The following is a 15,869-nucleotide window of genomic DNA, read 5'->3' on the forward strand; positions in this document are numbered from 1 at the left end:
GTTCGCTGGCGTTGAAATTTTTCAAATTGAGCGAGAAATTTGCATGAAACTGTGTTGCGAAAGCCTGTGGCTTCAGAGCATTGTTTAGAGAGGACCAGGCAGAGCGGGGGAGTGAAACGCCGCTGACAGACAGAGAGCTGCTAAACTTTTTCCCTCTCCTTTTATTGAGTTATATATCTTTTTTGTGCATGTAATTGGGCCTTTTCACTTTGCAAACCTAAGTCCAGCCCAAAGGGAGTTCCCATCTCCCACAGAAAACTTTGTTCTGAACTGCCTGAAAACAGCTCGTTTGTAGTCCAGCCGCTTCCCTTGGATGAAAGCTAAATGTGCCTCATATAATGCTCGCCAAGCAGCTAGTCCGACACGCCCTCAAAAACAGCGGTGAAATAACAGCGAGCTGCAGCACACAGCTCTCCTCTCCCTTCCAAACACTAGCTACCCTCCAGGCAGTCAGTGGACATAAAGTTGTTCCTGTGATGTAGAGACAGAGCTCAGTTAAAACTTTATGGATGAAAGATACTTTTGTTACAGATTAATAACTCACCACTCTGAAACTCTCTCCAGTCCATGTTGCCAAGCTGGTCGGCAACATGTACAGCTGAACCGAAGCCGTGTTTACCGGCTTCTCACTGACCCGCCCTTCTCTGCTTCTGATTGGCTAGTAGTCCTTAACTAGGAACTGCGCATGTGCAACTCCCAACAAAGATCATTTAGAGACAAGATGTATCACTCCGTATCTAAAACGAAGCCTTCAACACAGTAAACCTGCTCTGGTACAACCTCTAAATAAGATTTTGAACATGAAAATGAGAATAATACCACCTCTTTAAGTGTTATTGTCCTGCTGACTTGCTGAAAGATGTTTAACAAATCTGCATCATATTGTAGTTATTTTGGCATCAGTTTGATCCGTTTATTGCTATTAAATCACAGCAAAATGTTTACTTTGGGTTCATACAGCTGCAGTAATCGCGGGCTGTGTTTATTTGCGTTATCGCGTTGTGTGTGAACACTTGGCGAGGAAAGCGTTGCGAGGATTAAATCCGCGGTGTATATGAACACACCATTACTTGACCCACAGCCCCAAACCAAATATATTATAATCTAAAAGCAACAAATCCTCACATTTAAGAACCAGCTGGAATTGTTTTCTTGAAAAATGACAGCAATTATTTGATTTGATTTTGAAGCTTTGGATTTCTGTTTTACAAGCGAAACAACTTTCCTGTCGATGGCTAACCAATGTTTTTGCATCTTCGGTTAACCTTTAAAATCCCAAAGGAGCAGAATATCCTATCAAGTGCTAACAACATGTGAATTCTCATATTGTTTAGCAGCAGTGCTATTAGATGAAGAAATCACTCTTCTGGATTCTGTCTGAAGACGTTACCCCAACCAGAGCATCCCACTGCATTAGCAATAGTGATATTATAACTGTGATGCTCCAGGGGGCTGTCAGTGAACTCCCTCTGATGTTATCTCAGTTTTCAGACACCTTTTCCTTCAGGATTTACAGATGATTATTTTGTGTTTGATGCTACATTTATACGTCAGAAATCATTTTTCATCAGTCAAATAAAACACAAGATCAATGGAGGAGAGAAGATTCTGCTACTAATCTGTTTAATGTAAAAACTTTTATCCTTTAATCCTCTGTAAGATCTGTTTTTTCAAAGGATTCTCTAGCTGCGGAAACAGCACTCAGACTTTCAACATGACTAAGAACCTTTTTCTTTAAAACATGTGAATCTATATTCATTTTATTTCCATATTTAATTTAGCAGTCTCAAACCTCTCAGACGTTTTTCCAGCTCGCTTTCTCTCCGTGTCATTGCAAAAATCATTTTTTATTTACACTTCAGTACGTGAATGACAATGATCACATATTCTCACTATGTTCCATGAAATGTGTGAATTAAGTCATCAAACAAGTGTGATTTGACTAACTATTTAAGCTATATTAATTGATGAGAGTCAGAGTATCTGATTATAGCCTAGTTTCTTTCCTCCTCTCTTGACAGTAAACTGAATATCTTTGGGTTGTGGACAAAACAAGATATTTGTAGACGTCACATTGGACTCTGGGCAACACTGATCGACATTTTTCTGACATTTTATAGACAAACAACTAATCGATTAATCGAGAAAATACTAGTATTGCCAAAAATGTTATCATGATAAATCATTTCATATCATTCAAGATTGATAATTATCACGATAAATGTCATCTTTATTTCTTCTAAGTTTAAAGGCTGATTTTTGCTCCTGCGTGAAAGTTGCAGAAACCAGATGGTTAACTGTGGTTTTAAACTTTTCTTTATGCCAAACAGTGGATCACTCAACAAGAGCTTATTATAATGAAAATGCTTTTTCAAAAAATATGCATGAGTCAAATTATCTGTCCCTTTTCCTCAACAAAACAAATATCTTTAAGTCAATTAAGTACTAATGTGTTCGTGATTCAAACAAATAAAATCAAACATTTAGCAAAGATTTTTTATATTAAGGAAAATTATATTGCGATTGTTATTGTTTTACTGCCCAGCCCTAATCGACAGATTAATCAACAATAAAAATAATTGGTAATTGCAGCCCTAAACCGAAGTTGCTTAACTATGACAGCTGCAGTCTTGTGACTGAGTGAGGCGGGAGGAGGTCCACCGAGAGATCCTGTGGGAAGATTTTTTGACCATTAGCCAAACTTGCTGTCTTCCTGTTTGCCTGAAGAAAAGGTCCTCTGCAGAAAATTGAAACTAGTTAGGAGTTAGTAATATATCTCTTCATCCATCGTTGAGTTTCCCTCCTTTACTCTGCTGTTTGTTGTTCTCTCCTTTCTCCATGTTTCATTTCTCCTGTGCATATAAACTCTGGCATGCTCGTTTTTTTCTAACCTCTATCTGCTCTCTTTCTCCTCTTTTCTTCACAGTTCACTAAACACAAACTTTATAATTCCCAGTTACTGCGTTCTTGTTCTCCTCACTAGCTTGATTCTTGTGTGTTTTTGAAGGCAGAAGGTGTGCAGCGTCTGGCTGACAAGCGAGACCATAAATCTCCTAACATATGAGAGGCAGCACATATAATCTGTCAGGCTGTTGTCAGTGTTCAGAGATGTTTGTGGGTGCTTGTGGATGGTTTCCGCATTTTAAGGATTCTCAAAACATTCTTAATGTGTAGAAGGAGCAAAGCGAGATAATTTGATGCAACAGGATTCTGTGTGCATGCATGTGTGTCTGCAGAACATTTTATCCCCAGTGTTCATGTCTTTGATATGATTGTTAGTGTTTCCTACGTGTTAACGTACTAATGCATGGCTGATTTCCATGCCTGCATGCTCTCAGCTTGTTGGAGCCTCAAGAAATCAAACTGCACCCATATAGCGTTTGCGAGGACTAAGCAAAGACCACAGATGCAGAAAGCTATCTGAGCTGGCTTCACATAGCACTGTGGGAGCTCATTACTGTATTCTTTGGGCTGGAAAATGTCTGTCAATGAGGATTCATTAAAAGCCAACCTGCTGCAGCAGCTCCTGCTAGTGCTGTAATGAGAGGTCCTTTATAATTTGGGCTCCCCAGTTGTTCGTATTGGACAGGTGACATATCAGTAGGAACCTGCATTAAGGATAGAGGCTTTGTTCATTAGCATTAGCTTCATAAATTAGCATTGCAATGCTCGCAAGTCTTTACCAAACAGTTGAAGCCAGCTCGCTGTCATTTGCTCGGGCCGGAGCATTTTCTAGTGGCTGCAGAATAACATCCATTTATTTTATCCTTCCTCAGAAACATTTCTCTGCTGCCTGACCAGTTTTTTTTTTTATCATCGTTACACACTCCACTCTCCCCTTCTGAAAATTTAATTGAAACTGTGTTCAATAGATTTTGTCCATTATTAATGCAGTTGGACTATTCTGAGGGCAGTCTTGGCGTATTTTGACTCTGATGTTGGTTAGAGCCGGTTTGTTTAACCTGGCTGCCTCTGCTGCTCTGTCTGAAGCTCTAATTTTATCTTCGGGATTCAGCTTCCTTTTTGTTGAGCCTCTGTTGGTAGAGGAAGATGTGAAGGCTGCTTTGTTTGAGGTAAACTGTTTTTTTTCTGTGCCTGTGTGCTAAAAGCTTTGTTTTCAGTCGCTGTTTTGTTCTTTGCATTGATTTCCCGGGGCCATTTTGTTTGTGTGTTCTACATGTTTTGGTGTCAACACATTGATTACTGTATTTTCATCACGACAGAAAGAAATGTCAGAGCATCATCTGTTGTCTGTCTGTGGACTCTTATCTTCTCTCCTTACTTCTTATCTTGTGTCTTGCAGACTCGCACACCACGTGTGACACGACTCAGCCCAACACAGCCGGCTCTTGCTGACCAGGCCAACAGGGTATCCTTTGCGTCAGCTGAAAATCTGGAGACCATGTCGGAGCCTGACATCCCCATCGGCTTTAACCGGATGAACCGGCTTCGCCAGAGCCTGCCGCTGGCCCGCTCATCCAGCCAGGCGAAGCTGCGGGCGCCAGGTCAGACCACTGTCTACACTGTGACTGTACAGGTCCATTGCTTGTAGTTTGGTCTTGAATGCACATTTGCTGGGTGTAAAAAGTGACCAATTCTTTCTCCACAGAAGGATGATATAGGGTTAATTTCATATGAGATCACTAGAAACTGGCTACAGTAGAACATTGAAATAGAAATTAGGTTTCAGCTTCATATCTCCTCAGTTTACCCCTCAACTTCTGCAATAAGATTTCCACTCTGCCCACAGTTTTCAATCCTGGCTGCTACATGCTGGTGGTTCCCTCTGTGTGTATATATATATTCTCAAATTTCAACATTATGATGTTTTTGTAGCCATGCTTGGGGCGTGAGCATTATAAACATTGTACCTGCTCAACTTGAGCATGTTAGCATTGTTGCTATAAGCATGTTTGCCTGCTAACGTTAGCTCAAAGCTAAAGAACAGCCTCACAGAGCTGCCAGCATGTCTGTAGACTCTTAATGTAATTATTGTATGTTGTTCATTACATCTGCTGACACTCTTGACACTGCAGTCTAACTCACCTGCAGAGCAGCCTACATGTCAAGTTGTTTTACACATTTCTGAGACTGACTGAAGGCATCAAGTGTTAATCTTGTAAACCTGTTAAAACCCCCCGAGTGTCGAGTCAAAGCCAGACTTCGGTCCACTGGCTGTAGGAACGGCGAATATGAACAGAGTTGTCCTATGCTTCCAAATGATCTTGCAAAGCTACCTGTCATCTTTGATTAATGGCTTACGCAAGAAATGAAATCATCTGTTTCCTCTATGTATCTCCCATATGAAGAGGAGGGCGAGGCATTTGCAGGAGTTAGAAAACGTGGGACAAAATGCAACCGATGATTGATGTAATTCTTGAGTGTTGTGTTTCTGAAGAAATTCACAAACTACCAAAACAATGTTGTAGCTTTGTTAATGATATACTCATGTAAAATACTACAAACCGGATGTCCTGATTATGGCAATTTATAGCTAAATGCAACTCGTAAATTGCCCCTTTCTACTTCAAGTAGAGTAATTTAGGGTTCAGGATCTTATTTGAGGACACTTTGGCATGCAGACCACAGGAGCCGGTGATCGAACTACCGAGCTTCTGATTAGTGGACCTCCTGAGCAACGGAGAACCATGTAACTAAAGCTAAAAGTAGCTTCTTTTTCGAATGAAGAAGGTTTTAAGCACCGTGCGCTTTCTCTGGTGTTTAAACTGTTCTATATCGCATCCATCACTGAGTCAGTTTACTCGTACTGTAACGTCACACACTGGTAAGAATTTCCACTTGCTCGCGTTGCTATTGCAGCTTCTAGATGGGTGATAATTGTGTCGACAGAAGACAATAATGTTCCAAGCTACCTTATGATGTTAGTTAGCAGAAGTTACAAGAAACATGTACAGTCTCACCATTCTGTGCCTTGTAAGTGTAGATATTAAAATGACGTTTTATATGTAACCATAGTTCTGTGAATTTTGAATGATATATTGAGCATTACAGGAGGCAGGAGGTGCGGGGTGTGTGTCCGGGGTCAATTGCATCGTTTAAGCTAAGCTGTGTGTTTAGTTGATTCTTCTCAGCGGGCATAAAAAAACTAATACTTTCTCTGTCTTCACCCCTGACTCTAAACTTCACTACCCCCCTTTAACCATCGTGGATCTCCCTCATTGCTCCTCCCCATCCATAAATTCAGGGATCTTGTTCCTCCAGCTTGGGGAAGAGACTCGCAGGGTGCACCTGACCCACGAGCTGACCAGCCTGGATACTCTGAGGGCCCTCATCGTGCACATGTTCCCACAGAGGCTTACCATGGCCATGCTCAGGTACGCCTGGTTACAAGAAACTCGATCTCAATAAAAGTGTGTGTGTGTAAATATGTGTGTGCACAAGTTATTGATTGGCCTAGATGTTTTCTGAACATTTGCAGCGCTGCAATGGAAGTTTTCAATCAGTCACGAGATGGGCTGTGCAAATGACACATTGCGATTTTCATCCTCAGACGCAGAAATACAAATAATACGTTTTGTAAACAGATGGAGAAGAAAATCAGGAATAAAAGACAGATAAAAAAATCAATAAAGCCAAAGGAGGTGTGAAATAGCCTCTTCGAGGCCACAAGTGGATGTGCATAAAATCTCATCTTTACAGTTAAAGCATGTTGAAATGACCAATTAAGTTGAACTGAAGTTTCAATTCCCCTCATTGTTTGTGTAAAGAAATATAAACTATAACAACACATATCAAAAGAGGATAAAAGTATTTTTGGAACAATTTTTGAAAAGAGTGTTAAGTTTCAAGCCCCTGATTGGCCAGCTAACTGCATGTAATTAGCAGTCTACTGTAATCTGTCTTTCCCTTTACAACACGCCTGGTTGTGCCTTTAAGCTTGTATTCCACTCAGGAAGTGGAAGCTAGTAGGCTAAGCTAAGTGGTGGAAAAAGTGGAAGGTAGATGTGTTGATGGCAAAAGACCAGACTGTCAAGCCTCATAGCGGCGGGACGTCCTCAGCTCCCCGTGTTATGAATCACCACTCGGGAGAAATGTACGGACTCATGGAGTGATTTGATGCTGATCCCCGGCAACGGCTAACGGCACTAATGTATGGGGCGCTATCACTGCAGAAAAATAGATGAAATTAAACGTCTTGTTGACCGAAAAATTGCACAAGTCAAAACAAGAACCATTGATTTCTGACTAAAATGAATTTCAGTTTGACTTTTAAGCTCAGACCCGATGATTCCTCAACAGGTTTTTATACAGGACAACAGTCTTCCCATTTTCCAAAAAAAAAACATCTTCTGAAAAACATTTAAATTATAGATTATTTGTATAATCTGCTCTGAAACATCCAATTCACTTTGTTATTGTCAGCAGGACTCTCTTAACTCCAGACTCACAGAATATTACCCTTCTGATGAATTCAATATGAGACTGCGTCCAGTTGATTCTCTCATTACAGGCGCCTCATGCAGTTAAAGTTCCTTCAGTTCCCCTCCTACTCTGTAAATTAATGCATGTCACTGATTATTAGCGGGTAATTGGTGCTGAAATTGGCTTTGCATGGACTGTTTATCAGTTTTGATTTTGTTTTGATGACTATTGATGTTCAGGTCTCCCAGCACAGCTCTGCTGATCAAAGATGAGACCCGTAACGTCTTCTACGAGCTGGAGGACCCGCGGGACGTTCAGGACCGCTGCGTAATCAAGATTTACTGCAAAGAGCCCATCTACGGCACCTACCCCGGACACCACAACCCACACCTGGCTAACGGAGACCTGCGGGTAAGTGTTTGTACATTATTGTGTCACTTTATTCCCCCATCTTTGTGTGGGTGCAAATGTTTCTCTGCAGAGAAAGAGAGTTCCCCTCATTTTAAGAATTTAGAAGAATTTTCAGTGATGTGGAAAAGTCCGGTCACAGCTTCTAAGAGACGAGAATGACGGAGAGGTTGTGCAATATTCGTGTCATTTCATCCATATTAGCTTTGTATTTTTGTGGTGCCAAAATCCACTGATGCCAAGAAAATGATCCTGCTTCAGTCACAGTCACCTTTTTCCTTCAGTACCAATTCGTTCTCTGTGCAGCTGGCTCATGACTCATAGATTAGCGAGCGAGACAAACGCTTGGCAGATAGCAGCCATCCAAATCATCCAGCGAATAATACATTTTGTAATTCCCTTGGAAAATTGTTAGTTATTCACCCCCACGCCAGTATCCATCACCCACATAGCCCTGAGATTATTTCTGTGTTTACAAACACTATTTTGCATTACATAATGAGTCCAAGAATAAGTTAGTCTCATCCGCTCTCTGAGAGGATACGAGTGAGTCATGTGACCTTACTCCGGCACTACTGCTCTTGGACCGGTGCCAGTCCTTCACATCAGCGGTGCTGACTAAGCTGGATGCAGACACAGACTGTAAAATGGCATAAACACCGTTCCGGGGTGATGGACTGTGGTCCAGTTCATCTGAGGACTGGGTCGTGGACGCAGTGTGAAGTCTGGGTAGATGGAAAATGCACTGCACTTACTGTATACAGTGCTTTTTAACCGGCGAACAAAACACAATTACTCACCTTCACCCAAGCGCACACACACACACACACACACACACACACACACACACACACACACTGGAAGTGCATTGCAAAGCGCTGACCTGCAGTTTGGAATCAAAGAGTTTTATTGCCAAGTAGTTTTTCACACGTAAAAGGAATTTGCTATGCTGATTAGGAGCTAGACGTAAACCTACAGTTGACATAAATTACATTTAAAAATATATAAATATAGACTAAACAATATTCAAGTTATAAAAAAAAGAAAAAATAGAACTATGTGTAAAAGAAAACAAAAACAATGTGACAGTTATTAACATAGTTATTACTCCAAATTTGTGTGTTTACAGGGGGAGAGGATTTGTATTTATATAAATATATACATTTTAAAAGAATAATGAGGAATATTGGCAATATGGCAGTTTGTGCAGTGATATGCATAAATATTTACATATCCTTATTAATTCATCTGCCAATGTTTTTTTTTTTTTGATGAAAAGTTTTAAAACCCAGATATTTAATCTACTGTAATCCAAAACAGAAAAGCAGATCCTTGCATAACACATTATAATATATAATATTCAAATTATAATATAGGGACAGAATATCTAAAGCTAATGAAAATATCATTATTAGCAGTGGTGATGAACATAAAATGTTCTGTTTCTTATAGCCTACATAAAGAGAAATAACTTCAGTTTTAATCTCTCCACTTTACTATTTATCCTCTTAGTAAAGTTCATAACAAGTCAGCTTTACATGCAGAAGATCAAGTATACGGTTTTATTGTAACTGTAGACAAAATAGCACAGTTCAACAGAGTAATAGAATAGTGGTTCTGAAACTGATGTGTGTAAATAATAGTTAAATCACTCTGTGGACTGTTGTGTGACAATTATGTTGAACTTGGTGGACTCGGTTCTCTTTCTGTCCTCATCACGGTCACAACAACAATTTGCTGATTTATAACCAAAATAGGGGTGTATAATATTAGTTGGTTGTCACTTAATCAGCATGTGCTTCGTTTGTACTTCTGAATTTACAAACTCTGCTGCTTGCTCTGTTTCGTTCACTCCGGCTGGTCAAACTGTGGTTTGGACTAAACAAGTAAGCTGAGACTGTGCTGGATAAATGTGCCAGTATGATCAAAAAGGCAAATTTTTAGATGTTGTCTATGGTCCAAATGTTAAATTAACAGGAGAAAGCAAAACATGAAGCAGCTGAACAGGATAAACAGCTTAGAGGAGAAAGACAGCAACATGCAAATAAGGACGTGTACAGTGCAGGCAGTTAATACAAAACAATGTTAAAGAGACAATAAGTGCAGGAAATTAAAACATGACATAAAATCACATTACAGAAGACAGTTGCAGTTATTAGCTGCAGGGTTGTGCAGCGGTGTGACTGTTTACTTGCGCTCTCTCTCTCTCTCTCTCTCTCTCTCTCTCTCTCTCTCTCTCTCTCTCTCTCTCTCTCTCTCTCTCTCTCTCTCTCTCTCTCTCTCTCTCTCTCTCTCTCTCTCTCTCTCTCTCTCTCTCTCTCTAAAACAAATGCTTGTTGGCATCACTGCATAAGCCAGACACAGACAGTTCATGAAATACACCAAGCTAGGACACAACTAGCGGCGTATCGTCGTTTGGTCCTGAACTCCGCCTGGTTTCAGTGATATTTCAGGCTGACTGTGGAACTCTGTGGCTGGATTGGCCACAGCAGCGTGATGCCAGTTTGCGTTTCATTGTGTTTCAACTTTTCCGCTGCAGGTCATGGGAATTTTTTCCCCTAGCATTTCCCGTGGCCCCCACTGCTGCAGCCCAAACGGACTACCACAATTCAAAATGAATGGGAGGACCTACGTTTTTGCTGCAGCATCTTATTTGATCTGAATTCAGCCTAAAGCTGCATTCAGACTGCAGAATCAGATTTTTTTTGCTCATATATGACTCAGATCTGATTTGTTTATAATAGTGTGAAGAGTCAAAGTGTTTTCCAGGTTTAATTTACACTGTGCTCTCCGCTTTGTTTTGCCTTTCTCTCCGACATTTGGGATTGATGCCAAAAGATAAATCCCTTCATGCTCAGTCCGTTAATAATCTATCAATTGCAACTTAAAATGCAGTAACGGGGGGCGATTTTTGGAGCCTTCCCTCTGAATCTTCAAACGGCATCCATGAATTGCTGAAAAATGTTACAGTAAAATGTTCCAGTTTGATCCACTTTCATATGTGGTCCAAATCAGATACAGGTCGGATTTTCTGAAATGCAACCTCAGTCTGGATGGTCTGGATGTGGCGCTGTTTCTCCTCTACCTTGCTATCATGTGCTCACAGATTGTCCTGGCCTGAAAACCTCCAGTGCTTGAGTAACGGTGTAAACCTAAACACACACTCCGGTGGTCAGAGTTCACAGTACGGGCAGTGTGAGCTAATTTGACCAGCAGCTGCAGTCTAACTGAGCTAATTAGATAATGGCAGCTAGTTATCATCAGTTAGCTGACTTGCTACAGCAACAAGTAAACCTGGGAACTTTGTCAATGACAGAGGTTGAGGCAGAGCAGCCGGGAACACCCGAGAGAAAAACAGATAATATTTTTCATCAACTATGATCCAGTTTCAGCAAAGTCGGTGAATAAAGTTGTGTTTTGTACGGTCATCAGTGGTGCCCGGTCCCAGAAACAATTTTTTACAAGCACCAGAAACAGTAATGCTGCGTGTGACGTCGTATTATTCTCTTCTGCGCGTGCGGATCACTTGCAGGACGGGGACAGTTCACGTTTAAACAATAATGTGAACTGTCAGTCAAAAAAATCTGAATCTGGAATTGAGCATTAAGGCCTGCAGTGTAAACGTAGGAGTCTGAGAGTTTCTTCGGAGGAGGAAGGAAACATAACAGGGACTACTTTAACTACTACTCGTTTATCCTCATTGGAGTCTAACCTTTATTTCAGTTACGATATCCCGACCTTTGGGTTGGTTGGTCCACACCAACGTGGTAAACATAAAAATGTTCTGTGGTGCAAAAAAGAGTATTTTTCTGATCATCTTATCTTTTAATTAACTAATTGTTTGCACCTGTGGAAAGTGGGTGCATGTAGTAGCAACAATGCTATTAAATAACTATAAGAAGTCCTCCTTTATCTTTGTAGTGTTCAATAGCACCACAGTAACAACCCTCCTGTTCAGTCACTGTGCTCTTATTGATGAGCCACAAGAGGATTTATCTTAATTCATCATTCAGCTGCTGGCAAAACGAATGTGGCGTCATCCTTATTAGCATGATTACTAATGCTGTATGCATTTGGTTACAGCTGGAGCAAATTAAACCATTGCCAATAGATAGAGTGCCTAATGTCGGTTTTTGCAGTGTTAGTGTTTTCTGTACACGACCTTGCATTTTGTTGCCGTCTAATTGCAGTGCGATTATGGAAAATGAGAACGCAGTCGTTTAAAGTGTTAGAGAATGCTGTTTTTATAGAATAAAATAAATTATAAACCAGATAAATTACAGAACAGACATACGCGGTGCGCACACTGTGAAAAAATAACATGCACATTAAACAGTTTGGATGGAGTGTTGTCGACAGCAGGGCATTTTTGACACATTTGTCTGTTTTTGTTGCCGTCAATCAAACACCCTGGGGGCTTTTGTTTACACGGTGGTGTGGTTGATTGCTTTTCTGCCTGTCAGTGTGCATGATCCGCATCTGCCCGCTAATGTTTTGGAGGTCAGCCGTTCGTCTCTCTCATGGGATCTGTCCTCAGCTTGTGCTGTGGCTCTGAAATCTTCTTAGCTTTTTACAGCCGTTGGAAACCAGCAGGCTTACCTCAAGGTTTATGGGGGGGGGGGGTGCGTTGCTGCTCCCGCCATTACCAAGGTGAGTGACGAGGACGTGTGTTTTTATGTGTGTGAGGTTATTGAACCCAAGCCAACAGAGCCAGGATTGTTCACTGATTGCAGACCACAAAAGCATGACCAGGATTACTGAAGGCCATCCAGGCCTGGGACTGCGGGACAGAAGCGCGAGATTGAATGGCAGATTTCCCGCAGCGGGAGAACGGACGGTTTTGAATGGCGCCATGGGACCAACGTTTCGGGAGCCTACCTGCGATATAGACGTCTTGTGACTTCAGGGGGTCTCGGATGTGAAATGAAATGTCTGTATGTCTCCAGCGCCGTTATAGGATGGTGTCAATACGAGGCTGTTGCTAAGAGACAAGATGGAAGATGATGGCACTAGAGTCATTAGGCTGCTGTGAGGCTGTCCACGGGGTGTTGTTGTAAGAGACCCAGGGGCTATTATGTAGAAATATTGGTTTTTCAATTTGCATCGTCTCCAGGAGATGGCTTTGTGCGTCATAAGCAATTACAGTGTTGTCTTCTTTTGTGTTTCCTTGCTGTATCTTTTACTCTTGACTTGCACCCTCAGACGCAGGGCTTTCATTTACACTGTGCTCTCCGCTCTGCTCCGCTTTGTTTTGCCTTTCTCGCCGACATTTGGGATTGATGCCAAAAGATAAATCCCTTCATGCTCAGTCCGTCAATAATCAAGTGCAACTTAAAATGCAGTAACGGGGGCCCGATTTTTGGAGTCTTCCCTGTCAGTCTTCAAACAGCATCCATGAATCGCTGGAAGATGTTGTAGTAAACTGCACTGGCTCATTGAGACAAAGTCTTTTTTTAAATGACTAGTTTCCAGGACATTTCCAACTTTTTATGATTGCTGAAAAAATATTAAATTAAATAGACTTTCAAGGGTAAAATTAACCTACATGTAGGATGTCCTCAGGGCCCGTATTTTCCCAACATCAGTTCTACTGTAGGAATCACGCAGAGCAGGACATGACTCCTGGGATATCGCTGTTTTCCCACAATCACTTGTTAAGTAGGAATCATGATGAAGTTGTGTAGTTTTTCTGACACATGCAGTTTGAAATGCAGCAACATTTGTATGTGTAGGTGTGTGTGTGTGTGTTTATATCTACATAATAAAGCTGGTTAAACTATCTACGTTACAGTATATATGGAGAAAAGATGATGCCGGAGTGAAATCTCACAATATTTACCTAAAATTAATGTGCATTAGGCTTTAAATCAGCTAATCATTAGTCAGTTTAAAAGATCATTTGACTCAGTTGTGCCCCATCCGATCACATTGTGCCTGTATCAGCACCACATCTTGTATTGTGAAGTGATTTGTACGCAGCAGTACTGTTGCAAACTCTCTGTGGGGCTGTGGACACTTTCCTGTTTAACTACACTTCCTGTTAACTTACGTGCAGCGCAGTGGATAAGACACATGCCTTTGGTATGAGAGACCCGGGTTTGATTCACATTGTGACCCATCCACCATTGTGTCCCTGAGCAAGACACTTAACCCCTAGTTGCTCCAGAGTCGTGCGACCTCTGACATGTATAGCATTTGTAAGTCAGCTAAATGAATAAATGTAAATGTGACCTCATTAATTATCTATTTGCTATCTAGATAAATAGGCAGCCGATCAAAGTTTGATCTATTACTGCCACAAGTCAAATCATCTCTGTTGCGACGCTCAGCTCGTTATCATCAATAAAAATCTCTCCTCCCACAGAATGTGGAAATAAAAAGATGAACAGTTTTTTAAGGAACAAAAGTTGATGAAATTATGGCCTAAAAAATAAGTTACTCTGATTTTTATTCTCCGAGCTACTTGACACAGGCCCGCTTCTGAATCTGTTCTTTTATTTATTCATAGAGGGAGATGGTGTATGCGCCTCAGGACTCTCCAACCAACCGCCGCCTCAGCAACCCACCCATGTCTTCCCAGCATTCATCGTCCTCCGCCTCCCCTCAAGCCTCACCGTCCCGCGCCCGCCTCCTCTACAGCGGTGGCAGGCCTTCCTCCTATGCCGGGCCGGCCCACCACACCCACTCCCTGCCACATCCGCACCCGCACTCCCAGTCCCACCACTCCTCTCCCCACCAGCAACCACAGCTCCATCAGCCCCATCACACCCAGCCGGCCTTCTGTGCCTCCTCCAGCGCCATCCTGGAGCGCAGGGACGTGAAGCCCGATGATGATGGATCTCGGAGCATGGTGCTGCTGCGGGGAGACGAACGTGGGGTAGGGGGTATCTATGCGGACCCCTACTCTCTGGGCCCAGACACAAATCGGATGAGTCTGGCAGGAGGTCCTCACTCCCCTCTGCCAGCGAGAGCAGACCCCTATGGTTCCTTATACCGCCGTGGAGGGGGAGGAGGAGGAGGAGGAGGAGGAGGTGCTGGATCAATGCGTTCCCTCACCTCCTATTCAGCAGCCGCTTTACAAGGAGAGCTGATGGAAAGCGGTGCTCTCTATAGACCAGGAGGACCGCTTTATAACGACGCCTACGCTGCGTCTATGTTGGCCATGGGGCTGCGGGTGCCGCCGCCTTCCTCCCCACAGAAGATACCCGACATGAGGGATTCCTACGCGGGCACCATGCCCGGTCGAGGCTCCCCCGGGAGGCAGAGTTTGAGAAGGGACTCTGTGACCACCTCTGTGTTTGGGGACAGCCCCAAAGCCCGGGGCCAAGGATCAGGGTTGGGTCTCACCTCAGAGCAGCTCTGCTTGATGGCCGGTCCCGGAGGGGAGGGAGGGAGCGCCGGAGGCTTCGGCTCACCTCTCCTGGGAAATGAAACGGAGACCAGGTGAGACGGCCTCAACACGCATTTCTGCCTGCATGCGGTTATTCACATGCGTATAACTGTGACATGATGTACTGTATTTAGCACTGACAGCTAGATATTTAGCACTACACAAGATTTATCCATTAAGTGAAACTTTTCATTCTCATTTTCACTGTGCGCAGTCGATATTCACTACAGCCAGCTAATCTCGACAACCCAGCTATATTCTTTGTGCAGAGGTGTTCATGAGAGAGAGAGAGAGGAGGTGCTGCCGGCAGGTCTGCAATAAAATATGATTTTAAATACGCCTAGAAAAAAAATAGAAAATCAATATGTGGCGGTCAGCGTTGATAATTACCCCACACACTGATTTATTTGTGGGCCGCCACAAATAAATCATTGTATGGGAAACACTGCTTTCACTTCCCCCACTCTTCTCTCCTGACCTTTTATTTAATATCATATTCAAAACAGCAGCAAGTATAAAACAAAACGTTTATTTGTGTTCTTTATTTCTTTATAACATTTCCACTGGCTGAAATAAAAAAATAAAGCAAGTAAATCCTGACCTTTGAACTACTGTTTTTCTGCCCATGTAGCCTATTTATAAGAGCAGTATTCAGTATTTTTTTAAAACGCGTCACTAGCAGAAGCTG

The 15,869-nt window shown here is 42.2% G+C and overlaps 1 protein-coding gene across 3 annotated transcripts in view; it reads left to right on the forward strand.

Annotated features, from left to right (window-relative positions):
* The window catches only part of zgc:114120 (uncharacterized protein LOC619267 homolog), a 132,054-nt gene that overhangs the window by 94,242 nt on the left and 21,943 nt on the right, over window positions 1-15,869 (forward strand). For all 3 annotated transcript variants that reach the window (XM_038735966.1, XM_038735965.1, XM_038735967.1), the window contains 4 exons: window positions 4,304-4,505; window positions 6,206-6,335; window positions 7,623-7,794; window positions 14,300-15,234. In XM_038735966.1, coding sequence (XP_038591894.1) covers window positions 4,304-4,505; window positions 6,206-6,335; window positions 7,623-7,794; window positions 14,300-15,234 — 1,439 coding nt within the window. The remainder of the gene's footprint in view (window positions 1-4,303; window positions 4,506-6,205; window positions 6,336-7,622; window positions 7,795-14,299; window positions 15,235-15,869) is intronic.

The sequence above is a fragment of the Micropterus salmoides genome, unplaced genomic scaffold, assembly GCF_014851395.1.
Source record: "Micropterus salmoides isolate LMB-PRFRI ecotype aquatic unplaced genomic scaffold, ASM1485139v1 Ms_hic_scaffold_21, whole genome shotgun sequence".
Classification (NCBI taxonomy): domain Eukaryota; kingdom Metazoa; phylum Chordata; class Actinopteri; order Centrarchiformes; family Centrarchidae; genus Micropterus; species Micropterus salmoides.